The sequence below is a fragment of the Neodiprion lecontei genome, chromosome 6 (genome assembly GCF_021901455.1).
Source record: "Neodiprion lecontei isolate iyNeoLeco1 chromosome 6, iyNeoLeco1.1, whole genome shotgun sequence".
Lineage (NCBI taxonomy): Eukaryota > Metazoa > Arthropoda > Insecta > Hymenoptera > Diprionidae > Neodiprion > Neodiprion lecontei.
The window spans coordinates 29,072,441-29,084,739 of NC_060265.1; the positions used below are offsets into that span (position 1 = coordinate 29,072,441).

A 12,299-nucleotide genomic window follows, 5' to 3' on the forward strand; every position below is an offset into this window, starting at 1 on the left:
AAGTAGAATGATATAAAAACTTTGTCACTGAAGAAAAAAGAGGAAACAAAGAAAGTGATTTTCAACGTCGGTTTTCTACTTGAAGCAATTCGAAAAATTTTCTTTCTATTCTCCCAATTTTATATTTCAACCTGTCATGCTGCATCTGGCAGCTTTCACGGGCAAAGTGGCATGGCATAGTGCAAGAGCGGAACAAGAGGTAGAGAAGCATGTCTAGGCGGGGCCGATGATCACGACTATCGTCTCATGCGTGCGCCTCAACCGCGACGATGGGGAAATTACTACTGCAGGCGTTGTTCGATTCGGTGCCCGATTATTATATTATACCCAGGCGCGTGTGAGATAGGTAGGTGCAACATTTATCGATTACGGTCGGGGATATTTGACAAGGTGCCAGTATTGTATATACATACCTATATTATATACCGTGTATAACTTGATATGATAATGAAACGTGCTGCGAGAGCGTTTACGCTTTTACGTACAAGGTATGTATATGAGGATAAGGGATAAGGGATAAGGGATAAGGTATAAGGTGCAAGGTGCAAGGTACGAGGTATAGGGTATAAGGTAGACGCTGTACCTATACGTAAATCTGTACACCCGTGTGCTGTAAATGTACGAATGTGTTAACCCGCTGGTTTACTTTACGCCTCGATATCACGTATACACGCATGTAAAGCAAATTATTTTTCTACATTACGGGTTATTACATGGAAACGCCTGTGGTATACTTATAATATACCTATATGAGAAGGCGTGTGCATACACCGTTCAACAAAATACATACAGATTACGTTGTACATATTAATGCGGTGTAAAACCTGCGGCACCTCCTCCGATACATTAAACCCTCGAGCTATTTGCTTCGGATAGTCTAATCTCGAATAGAAAGTAGCCGGGGAAATTATTTTATTACAAGAGTTGAAAACCGCACCGATCGATCCGTGATTCATGATTACGTGATTATACGTATCACTTTCGTTATTGCGAGTAGTTTTATTTTCTTTTCTCCGACAGGGATAATTAAATTAAATTTTCTTCCTCTTCTTTTCGCCAATATTGCCGCCGGAAAAACATATTTTCAATTTCGAATTACGCAATACATCTGACGTCTGATTCATTTTCTCGAATGTTCGCTCTTTAGTCAGATTCGTTGATTATTTTTTCACACCCTTGAAAAATTCACAGTATAATTTCGCCAAATAATACATCGGCCCGGAGATGAAGTACGGAGGTAATATGCGTGTAGAAGGGTAATAGGTGTAAGGTTGGTTCTTGAAAGGGAGTGCAAAGCGAGAGTGACCGCAGAGTGCAAACACGCATGAAGGTAATTCAACGCCCAGTTGCAGCAGATCGCGACTCGGCAAATTTTTCTCTACCTCCTAGAAGTCCGTAACAACTAAAAGAGGTTGAAGTTAGCAACGTGGTCGCAAAGAAGCATTGCGGAAACAATCTCTATTTACTTCATTATTTTAAATATAAGTGTGTTTTGTTTTATTACGATTTTCCTGAATTTCAGGCAATTTCAAAATCGCGAAACAACGCATTTTCGTCAGCATGAATCGTTACGATAACGTCACTAACTTCAATACGACGAATAACTAAGCGTAAGGTGATAATAATTTTCGCATTTGCGATTCGCTGAAACCTCAACGTGGATATTATTACCTGCGCGTAGGTACGACGATCAAGGAGTTACGCAAGACTGAGAAATCTCTCCAAAGCGAGAAGTCTCGGTGAAAAAAATTGGCGTGAGAAAAACGGCGGAGAAACTGCGGCGATTCAAGCTGCTGTGATAACAGCGACGCTGAATTTAAACATGCGTCGTGTTGAATGTAATTATTGTATTCTTTCTTGCTGTTGTTTTTTTCTCTCGTTTTATTTGCTTTTTTGCTCCCACGTTTTTTTTTTTTTTTTTTTCTTCTTTCCAAGTACGCAAGCGCGAATTCCAGAGCAACGTGGACGCCTTGCACCCGTTTTGCGCAGCGTGCGGAGCTGCGGAACCGTGCGAATGTAAATATAATTAATCTTGAACCACGTATACCGAGTCAACAACCACCAACCTCCCTGCCCGCTGCATTCTCCACTTCTGTAACAGCGGAGACATTATAAAACTGCAACACCCGCCGACAAACTATAAGTGCAGAGAGAGTACATAACGAGTGTAGGTACTTCCGATGATAAGAGACGCGACCGTGCGTTTCAGACGTGTCTGAAAGCGTCCCGAAATTTTAGACCGAAGCTTGAAGAATGTTCAAATACGTGTGAAAAACAATAAAACTTCCCACCTACGGGAGTGATAATTAATAAAATCATCTAATCGGAACGAAAGTAACAATGGTGGAGAGACTGTGAAAATTAATAATCAGAAGTGAAATGAAATGAAAAATGTAGACATATTTTTACAAAGACAGACGTACTCGAAGGATAGAGGAAAAGAACTCTGAATATATGTACAAGAGAGAAAATCTTTTACCTGCACGAGATTCATGCAGCAATATTACAACGAAACTTGGCGACTTGTCTTCTTGCGATGTCGAGTGGAAGCCGCGGTTTATCAAGCAAGAGAGGAGAGAAGGAAGCAGCAACGATGACGAACATGAAGAGTATAAACGTAACGCTAAGATATTTCTTGTGTTCGTTGTTATTATTCATCATATATTAGCACATGTGTCCAGAATTTACAATGTTTGCTTCTTCATCCTGACATGGTGGCACGGCGTAGGTCGAGAGAAAACCGTACCTACGTTGTTATTATACCGTTGTTGCTGTTGCAACGTTGTCGGCGGTTCACTTTGACCCTCCGAATGACGCGCGACGTTCGCCAATTTTCTTTTCAACATATTTGTGCAATGGAAACATCGTCTTCTTTCTGGGGGAAAACTGCGTTTTAAAATAATAACGAACGAGATATTACGAAACTCATCAAATTCGACGAGATTGAAGGGAGTAACGTTGACGTAACAAAAAGATTAAAGCAGAAACCATTGACTTACAATTTTAGAACGATTTTCAAGGGGTTCAGTCTCTGTAATGTGAGTCGGTAAGTTTTGCTTTAATTATAAATTACGGAATTTCAGACGATCCTGAAGTTGCGAATTGACAATTTTCTCTTGAAAAAACAAATACAAACTTCACGCCTGTTAAATTCGAGAGTTGGCAATAAAAAACGGTATAAACAAAATATATCCAGTTTGGTCGAAATTTGTTTCAACCAAGTGAATTTGACGATACGTGATATGCGACAATTGCAATTATGTACTATTTGTTCGATTTCGACAGCGTATTGTATAATTAAACACTAATTTCCTTTCAAGAGTGGTAACTAAAAAGCATACAAAAGAATAAAACTAAAAAAGTCTTTCGACGACCGATTGGCGACTCATTCTCGAAATCTAACACCTGTAATTCCGCGATGATTTCCGAGGATTACAAACGTCAATCACACACTTACAAATCTCATTGCCATCTGATTTTTCGATCGCGATTTAAAACGAATCAACGTCTCTCACGATCTGACTAAAAATAAGTCGAATAATCATTACTCTCGTATGGAAAAAAACAACAAACAAGCAAACAACCGAGTACATAGTTTAATTCTAATAAGTCACCTACACTGAACAATATATTTCAATCGGGTTTTAAATATGTCAAATTTAAGTGACACAAAAATGTATTTTCAATTATAAATGTAAAATACATCTTAATATTAATATACGCTTGACAAAATTAAATAAAAATTTCTTTAATTATATTTCTGTCCTGCGTAAAAAAATCAGGCTACTTTCTGTCGAAATAGAACCGTAAAATACTTAAACCGAACGACATACGAGTGGATGAAATTACGAACCACCGTGCAACGACGACGTTTATCTGCAAAGAATGTCACCCCTATTTTCCATAACTTTGAAGTAAGCGAAAGCGCTCACCTTCGAAGCAGCGGTTGTACAAGAGCAACAGAGGCAGCAGCAGCAGCAGCAGCAGGTGCATTGCGGCGTGATTATAGGAGGTACAAAGCGCGGCAAGAGGGACGTTGAGGGGGGGGGGGGGGGGGGGGGGGTGGAGGCGGGGTACCAGCAAGCGTCGTAAAGTCGCACGCCATGGGAAAGTACCGCGGCAGGGGGTTAGTAAAAGTAAGTTGAGCCAATCTGTTTGTTCACGTACCGCGCAGCCTGTATATGCATAGGTACAGGCAAGCTGGCTGGTAAGACACTGATTCTGAGTCCTGTAGGTAGGTATGTAGAAGGTAGGTAGGTTGGTAGGTACGTACCTACGTATCGGACTGCACGCGGCCAGCGAACGAGGCTCTGCATCCTCACAACCTCGGGGCGTGGGCGGAGTAAACTGAGTAAACTTCTTTCCGTACACAGTGGCTTACGTGCCTCTCACAATCGAACTGTCATATGTATTGTATATACGACGGCTCGATCCTCGCCTCTTTCCGTCCCTTCCTCGCGAGCTTTGAAAGTGCTTTTTAATAATTCGGTAAATTTCCTACCAAGTAATATTTGTTGTATAATAATGTGGTAAGATTTAATAAGGATTTGGTTTACACGATTCAACGCTCATTTTGTATTAGCAGATTAAACACACTCTTCGCTCTTCGATGATTAAAATTTCTTATTATCGTACTTCGGCATCGTTGGATTCACAATGTTTTTTTCTATCGTTTGACGGGAGGTATTTACTCTCCGTATTATATTACTTCCATCGTCTACAGCGAGATAGCAGTAGTAATATAATTCGGTAATTGTGTACATGTTTTTTTTCTTTACGAAATCCAGTTTACGAATCGATTAACACAACGGGGGATTATTGAATTCTGCACGTGTATCGTCGCAACATTAGTCTCATTCAAATTTCGATGCAATAATTGAGCAGAAGTGCATTGTTTAGTTTAACCGACTCGGCTTATTAAAGCTGGAAATTTTTACACGACTTAATAATACTGGCAATGTACAGGTGTTAAAGTAAATAATGAACTACATTGTGATAATAGTAATAAATGATTTGTCAAAACCAATATTAACGAATGAATAAACGAATATAACAAGACTCCGACACGTTACACGATCGAAGAATTGCAACGAATTGTTGCGTCGTCCGCAAAGTGCAACGTCCGCAATATCGGTGAGAACCTTGTCGAAAGGAGCCAGACCCTTTTCAGAGTATTTTCGAAGGGGTTGTAATATAACCGCGAGAACTGCAGTCAGTCAGGTCGACGAGTGAGCGAATGAATGCGTGAATAAGAGAATAAAAGAAACGGCTTTGTCTCGGCTCAAAGGAGGCTGCGTGCGGATTATCGGCAGATCAAACACACGGCTGGGGGATTACGATCCTCGATCAGAGCTCGAGCAGGAGTAAAAAATCGAGGATGGGAGCTTGTGGGAGAAGACTAATGAAATTCACGAAAAAAATTAATGAAAATTGCGTGTTGAGAAAGAATAAATTTCGCTGTAATTTAGCTCAGATAACTATAACTCAAATATTTCACTTCCGGCGTTTTCTTGTTTGGTGTTTTGCCTTGCTTTAAAAATTTTCGCAACAATTTACCATCCTCGAATAACTGGGAGGAAAAAGCAAAGTGAGACCAGACTGTAATAAAGATTTTCAAACGCACTTGGAAAGTTTCGATCCAAACGACTACAGGGTACAACAACAACAGACAGGGTGTCGTTCGAAATGCAAGGGATGAACTGAGGGAGGGAGGGAGGTTGGTCGAGGGCTAAGATCTTGATGTATGGTGAGAAATAAAGGGGTGAATGAGAAATGCGGCTCCCCTGCACGATGCACGCATGGATGCATGAATTCGAGGCATGAAATTACGAACGATAGAAAAGAACGGAAAGGCTCGCACCCCGACTTCTAGTTTCGTAACCCGAAGAAGAAGCGGATTAAGAGACGACCGGCTGCTATTTTTCCTTCTCCTCTCTTCCTTCGACTTTCATTCACCGTGTAATTTTTTGCCTTTTTCCTCGTGCCTACTTTTATTCTCCCAGTGTTTTGTCCGATTCTTTTACGTCTCCTCGTCTCCGTCTTTTATCGTATGATGCAAAAACTGCAAGTAGCACGCCTCGTTACAATCGCATCCCCCGATATGTTTTCTCGCCTTTCTTTGCCTCTTCGGGACCTGAAATCACGCGGGGTTGCTCGACCCGACTTTCGTCTCGGTTTACAGGCTCGAAAACCGTCGTTGAGAACCCCTGCAGTCCGCAAAGGGTACCGTTATGCAACCACTGCATTCAAATTCACACCGTAAAAGGTGCATTTTCAATGGCGGACGGAAACACGTTGAAAATACGCAATCGCGCAAGTTCCAACAGGCTTAAACTCATTGTGGGTCTCAACTTCGTCAAAGATAACGAAGATTGAATTATTGTCTTGGAACTTTTTTGTCACGGATAAAGCTGCCCGTTACATTACCCGTTGATTTACCCTTAACAGACGAGTGTGACTTTTCACACTTACAGAATAGTTAAGGGAGTGAATTGATCAAGTTTCGAAGAAGTTGAGGTTAGTAACGTCAACGTCGAAATATCAGTGCATACATATTGCTTTACGACGATTTACGAAATTGAAGTAGTTAAAAATCATGTAACCAACTTCGATTCCACAAGCCAAAGACTTGGCGACTTGGCAGAGAAACAAACGTCTGTACAACGCGAAAATGGAGAAACTGAAAACGTAGCCAAGGTTGTTTGCCGTCTTCCTCGTTTCGTAATCCACGGCCAATTGTACCTACGTAATAAAGAAAGAAAAAAAAAGACTCACGTGCTTAGAGTGAGACGCATCCAGGCGCGTTGCGTCAGCAGCGTCGACGCATTGCGTCGGGCTGGCCTCCAAGCTGCTTTCAAAAACCGCACATCGATGACGTACCGCCCTTATTCTCCGTCGCCCTTCCGGGTAGCAGTGTGAAAGACGTCGCGACGCTCGCACCTCCGACGGAGAAGCTCGGGGGGGAATGAAAAACTCGGCTCGAAGCGAACCTTTCGAGCTTTTTCGGAGAGTTTCTGTTTCTCCTCACTGTCGGCTGTCAGCTCCTCGCAATTCGTAATAAATAATTATCCGTCGGACTTGTCTCACTTTATCCTTTTCGTTTTTCTCACTTCACGCACTGTTTCCGGTCGACCGAACGAAAGACAATCGGATTTTTCCCTCCCATTTTCCGCTCTACATTAATTTCCACACCCGCGTTCACCGACACGTGATTCGCGCCTGCGTAATACCGCCTAGCAGTGTTCCTATTTACCCACCGATCCGTTTCGCCGTTTCATCCCGATTCCGCGCGTCAGCGGAGTGAAGTTGAACGAAGAAGGGTGCGGAACGGATATATAATCGATTTTCGTCCCTATTTTAACACGGAAAATCCTTCCGATTTTCCTTCTTTAAAATTCTCTCGCACGTGTTCGGCCGGTTTCACGATGATAAATAAAACTTCTCAATCGTTGCACGTGATCTCTCTTATCGCAAAGAAATTTCGATAATACTCGATAGTAATAAACACAACGTCGACGTCACACTGTTCCCTCATTTTATATTTTGTAATACCAAGTTCGGCGCACTATTATCGATTATTATTTAACTTTTTTAAATCACCACTAGTATCCTTTCACTGTCAGAACTGTAACGGAAAATAATTCAATCCCAGGTATGCATGTGTGTGTGTGTGCACAAAGCTGCATGTGATACGTTAATTAATCCACATCGAATCGGGGCTCACATTTGCACAATATCGAATCGAAGATCGATATTATCTTTGTAACACGTTCCTCGTACAACTTCTCCGTTTATTTTCCCCGTCTTCGCCGTCGTTCACAAACAATGTAGTTTTAGTACAAGCAGCCACGAAAACAAGCCACTCGATAAAGAGAACGGTAAATACATAAAAAGAAATCAGCATCAATCACAGATCGATGTTTCTTGGCATGTTACTCTTTTTTTTTCTTTTTAAACGAATAATTTCACAACAATATTAAACATCATTCCAACATGTCAATTTATATACTCGTTGAGTGATTACTTTTTACCAAAACAACCAAAAGAAACCACTACCACGATACAATTATTTCACGTACACGAAACATTTCTATAGCAAATGCGTAAAATTTTCATTCACCGTTTACGTGTCGCATGTTTCTCTTTTTACTTATCTTTTCTTTGTCTTATCAATCACCGGATCAACTCCGTCCGTGACCAACAACCACCGATTTAGTTGCGAACTTTTCACACACCGTTCAAACGCGATCTAAAATCGCGCGGTAAGCTGACGGCGAAGAAAACGTGATAGAAAAAAGGATCGGGTCATTTAGACACTGGGAGTGGAAAGGGCATGGTAAAAAATATCCGAAGCGTACGACGGCACTCGCAAAGTGTTGGAAAAAAGATATAACAAGAAAAAAAAAAAAAACCACCAGTAAAATGAAACGAAAATTCGAGTAATCCTTTGAGAGAAAAGGAAGTGAAAGGTTAAAAAAAAAAAAAATAATAATAAGTCGCGAGAAAGAATTTTCCTTCCTTCCGTTATTCCTTCTTTTTTTTTTTGTTTTATTTATCTTGTCGCGTTTTTCAACCACGGCTGTCGAGTCGCGAGGAAGGAAACAAACCGACGAGGCACACACCACGCGACAAGAAAAGGAAGAAGAAGAAGAAGAAGAAGAGGAAGAACAACAACAACTCTCGGCGACGACGGCAAGGACTCTGTAATTCCCGGTGGTGGTAGTGCTGCTGCTGCTGTGATCACGGTTGAACGCGTACTGACTCTCCCCGGGCTCCGGTGGGGATCACTGATTTTCGGTAGGCGCTCTAGCGAGGCTAGGGTTAGGCGAGTGATCGGTGAGCCAACTGCCAACCAGTAAGTTTGCCGGCACACACGGCACCCACCACTAAACTCGGCGCTGGCCAGGCGCGCGAGTCCGAAACCCCCCCCTCCTTACTTACTACCTACTACAACCTACCGTCGACGCAGTGCCTTCGCTCTTTCCACGTCGATGCCGACTCCACTCCGCGCCGCGCGGCTCGACGAGACGCACGCTTTCGCTCCTCTTACCAACGGGGTCCGAATCGGGAACGAGATCGAGATCGGGATCGATTTTCCCCATTATTATCATCGGCGCGTATACTTGCTTGCAAGTTTTTTGCTCCCAGATTTCTCTGCCCGTGCTTAGACTGCACCTCGTCTCATGTACACACCCGTTGGTGGCTATTTTTTATGTTTGATGCGGTCCACCGATTCCACCCTTATTATTATCGTTGTTGTTGTTGTTTTTATAACGAAGTTTCTTTTTCTTCTTCTGTGCTGGCGCGCAGTTCATGGCCGGCATAGAGCACGGAGTTCACTGAGTCAGCGGACTCTCCGTCTTGATTATGTACTCTTGACTTGTACAGAAACTGGGGGAAAACTTTATCGATGCTCTTTAAACTGCTTTTACAATGCTGTTTTAACGACGAGAATCCTTTGCCACGGACGGATTGACGAGGCTTTGAAAAGTCGCCGAGTCGCTCCGTTCGCTGGGGATCACTGAGGCCGCGGTATGTGAGATTATCAAACATTTGAATAAACAAAGTAATTATAACCGCAACCATTTACGGTCTGCTTCTTTTTTCTTTCCTGCCGTTCCCTTCCCTCGTTTTTATTAATATTCCTTATTCTACGAACGAGAATGTAGATACGCAAGTAAACAAATATAATTTCCGTCGCACGTGGATGTGACGTTTCATAGCAATCGTCGCGGAATTTTTCACAACAATCATGAGATTATTCCTAATTTCAGATAACCTAAATACGTGTAACGTGATTACGGATATCCCACGGGTGAAATTTAAGACGACAATATACAACTACGCAAGAATCATTAAAGAAGAAAACGGAAATATATAAGGAAGAAAAATTTATAGCTTTGGATAATTTAATGAAGATTTCATATCGCCTAGACGCATTGACAATATAATCACACCGTTGCGTCAGAGTCAGTGTATACATAAATATTATATGTGAACCGTTTACTCAGCCGCGGCAGTGAAATCCATAATTATTTATTTAACGTCACTTACACAACAATATTAGAGATGAAACGGTTGTCTATTACTTTGCCGGGGGAACTAACGAGCCGAATCAAACCCCGGCCCTCGGAGCAATGCGTATACGACTCACTCTCGCACAAGCACCGACGCACGTGCAATTCGCGCAGTGATTTTGCTACGTCTCGCGATGTTATTCGCACGTACGAATATGGCACGCGAGACGCCCGAGACGTTCGACACGCAACGCCCGCCGCCGCCTGTACTTTGTTCGATCCAGAGAGAGAAGAGAGGCTGCACGCTTAGGTAAAAAATCGATTGAACATTGCCGCGAAATTGATTGTGCATGCATTGCGAAGGGGGGAATGATAGCCGAAGTGATGCTGGAGACGTGGAATTGGCGTGCGATAAGACAAACGACGAGGAAAAGCACATCCCGAAATATTGAAAGCATTACACGATAGATAATCAATTATTCCATAACACAGGTCTGCAAAAAAGAGATTTTAAATTACATGTTGTCGAGTGTGCTGAATCCAAAAATTACTTCCATTTCCCTCTATCACGTGAAATATTCTTGCAAAATGCGAGGTGTTTGCATAAAAAAAAGCATAATAATGAAAAAATCACCGTTTTGCACAATGAACTAAACAATATCTCTTATAAAATTAAACGAACAATTTCTTTATGAAACGTATTTAGCATTTCGTGTTCATTCTTTTCATCTACGAAACGTTTTCTTCTTCTCTTTGATAGACTTCCGAACACGCTTCCGCTTTCCATTTTCTGTTTCCCTGTTTGTATTTACTCTCGAGTCTAACTCTAATACATATTAAACAACAGGAAGAAATCACTTTTGCATAGGATTTTTAGAATCAAGAACAGGATACCAGATTTCGAATTAAACGGGATTTTCACTCTAAATGAGAACTTTTTGAGTGTTTTTACCGTTTTCGGTAAAATCTGTAAGAAACAGTATGAAAAAAAAAAACAGTGCGATTTTTTTGTTGCAGACCTGCGTTATCATCATTATTGACTTCCGATTATTACCTTTCATCGTTCTTTCTGTCTTCGAACTGCTGCACGATATCCGTTGCATCGCCTGAGCTGCACGCCTGCGTGCAATTACGTGCAGTTTTATACACGTGGACAAGTATTGCACGACCAGCGGAGCTATTATATTACCTCAACATACCTTGTATTATTTGTACCACCGTACGATACGAATAAATTGCTGTCTCAAACTTACAGTTCCCCCCCCCCTCTCAATTCGTGCCTCGCCTCCTCCCACGCACGCATACAGGCACGCATGACACGCTGCACGACGAATGCACGCGTGCAGGGATACACAATCTACCTACGTGAGGTATAACGTCACACACGTAAATCGGCGCGCATTTCACATGCCTTGCGTCGCGAGCGTAATACTTCGTTTTATCACACTTTGTTAATTAGTTTCAGTTTTTTCTTGGTTTTATATTCATTCGTCAGATATTTTCGTTTCTTTTTTTACGTGTAGTGTGCGACATGCGAAGCGTTTCACGTACGAGTTTCTATTCCGTTCCATGACGACGTGTAGCAATATTCTTGATTACAAATGTAAACTGAAATTCAAGATTGTCTTTTTGACTTTTCAGATTTGCCTCGGATCGTTGAAAACTTCTGGACCTGGGTCGGCTGTGTGGGCTTAGAGTCTTAAGCTCAGGATTAATCGCAAAATATACAGACTTGACACCAGTTCGTAACATTTTTGTCCATGATGAAAAATTGTTTGATTAATTAATAAACGTTTGTAAATTGTATCCTGAAAATGTAAAACAAAGTTTATCCCCATTCCCAGTCCGCGTATACACATTTTTTCCTCCTTCTTTCCAGAAAGAAACATAAATTTATTCTTCCCTCTCTGTGGACCGAATTGGATTGATAGTGAAAAATAGATCCGCCCACTTTCTCCATAATATAAAGAATTCAATTCCGATGATGTGACCGAACTACCCGAAGTGTAAAATGTTTTATCGGTTCGCTCGATCGTTTTCAAAGCATGTCACGGACGTCGTATCGCCACGGATCTAGACCAAACGAGTCTAGTCTGAAGTTTCGGCTCCCTGCGGAGAGTGTCGCATGCACACATACATACCTAAGTATAATAATAATCTACTACAATATAGACAGACGAAAAACTTGAAAAGAGGCAAAATTAAGGTCCGCAGACTCGGAAGCCGAGAAGAGAACAACAAGAACACGAGGAAGCCGAGGAGGGGTTCGAGTCGAGGTATAAG

At 41.8% G+C, this 12,299-nt stretch overlaps 1 protein-coding gene and 1 long non-coding RNA gene across 4 annotated transcripts in view; one reads left to right on the forward strand and one right to left on the reverse strand.

Moving 5' to 3' along the window:
- The window catches only part of LOC124295009, a 58,819-nt gene extending 46,997 nt beyond the window's left edge, over window positions 1-11,822 (forward strand). Inside the window, exon 2 of the long non-coding RNA XR_006904912.1 lies at window positions 11,658-11,822. This is a non-coding gene — a long non-coding RNA (uncharacterized LOC124295009). The remainder of the gene's footprint in view (window positions 1-11,657) is intronic.
- The window catches only part of LOC107224470 (fibroblast growth factor 17), a 98,498-nt gene that overhangs the window by 43,964 nt on the left and 42,235 nt on the right, over window positions 1-12,299 (reverse strand). The window contains exons 1-2 of one of the 3 annotated variants that reach the window (XM_046742948.1): window positions 7,724-8,403; window positions 6,775-7,624 (exon numbers count right to left, since the gene is read on the reverse strand). The exons of 1 other annotated variant lie outside the window; for it this stretch is intronic. In XM_046742948.1, coding sequence (XP_046598904.1) covers window positions 6,775-6,794 — 20 coding nt within the window. In that variant the 5' untranslated portion in view covers window positions 6,795-7,624; window positions 7,724-8,403. Of the gene's footprint in view, window positions 1-6,774; window positions 8,404-12,299 lie in introns of those variants that run through there. One more of the 3 variants, XM_015664533.2, reaches the window with a different exon arrangement.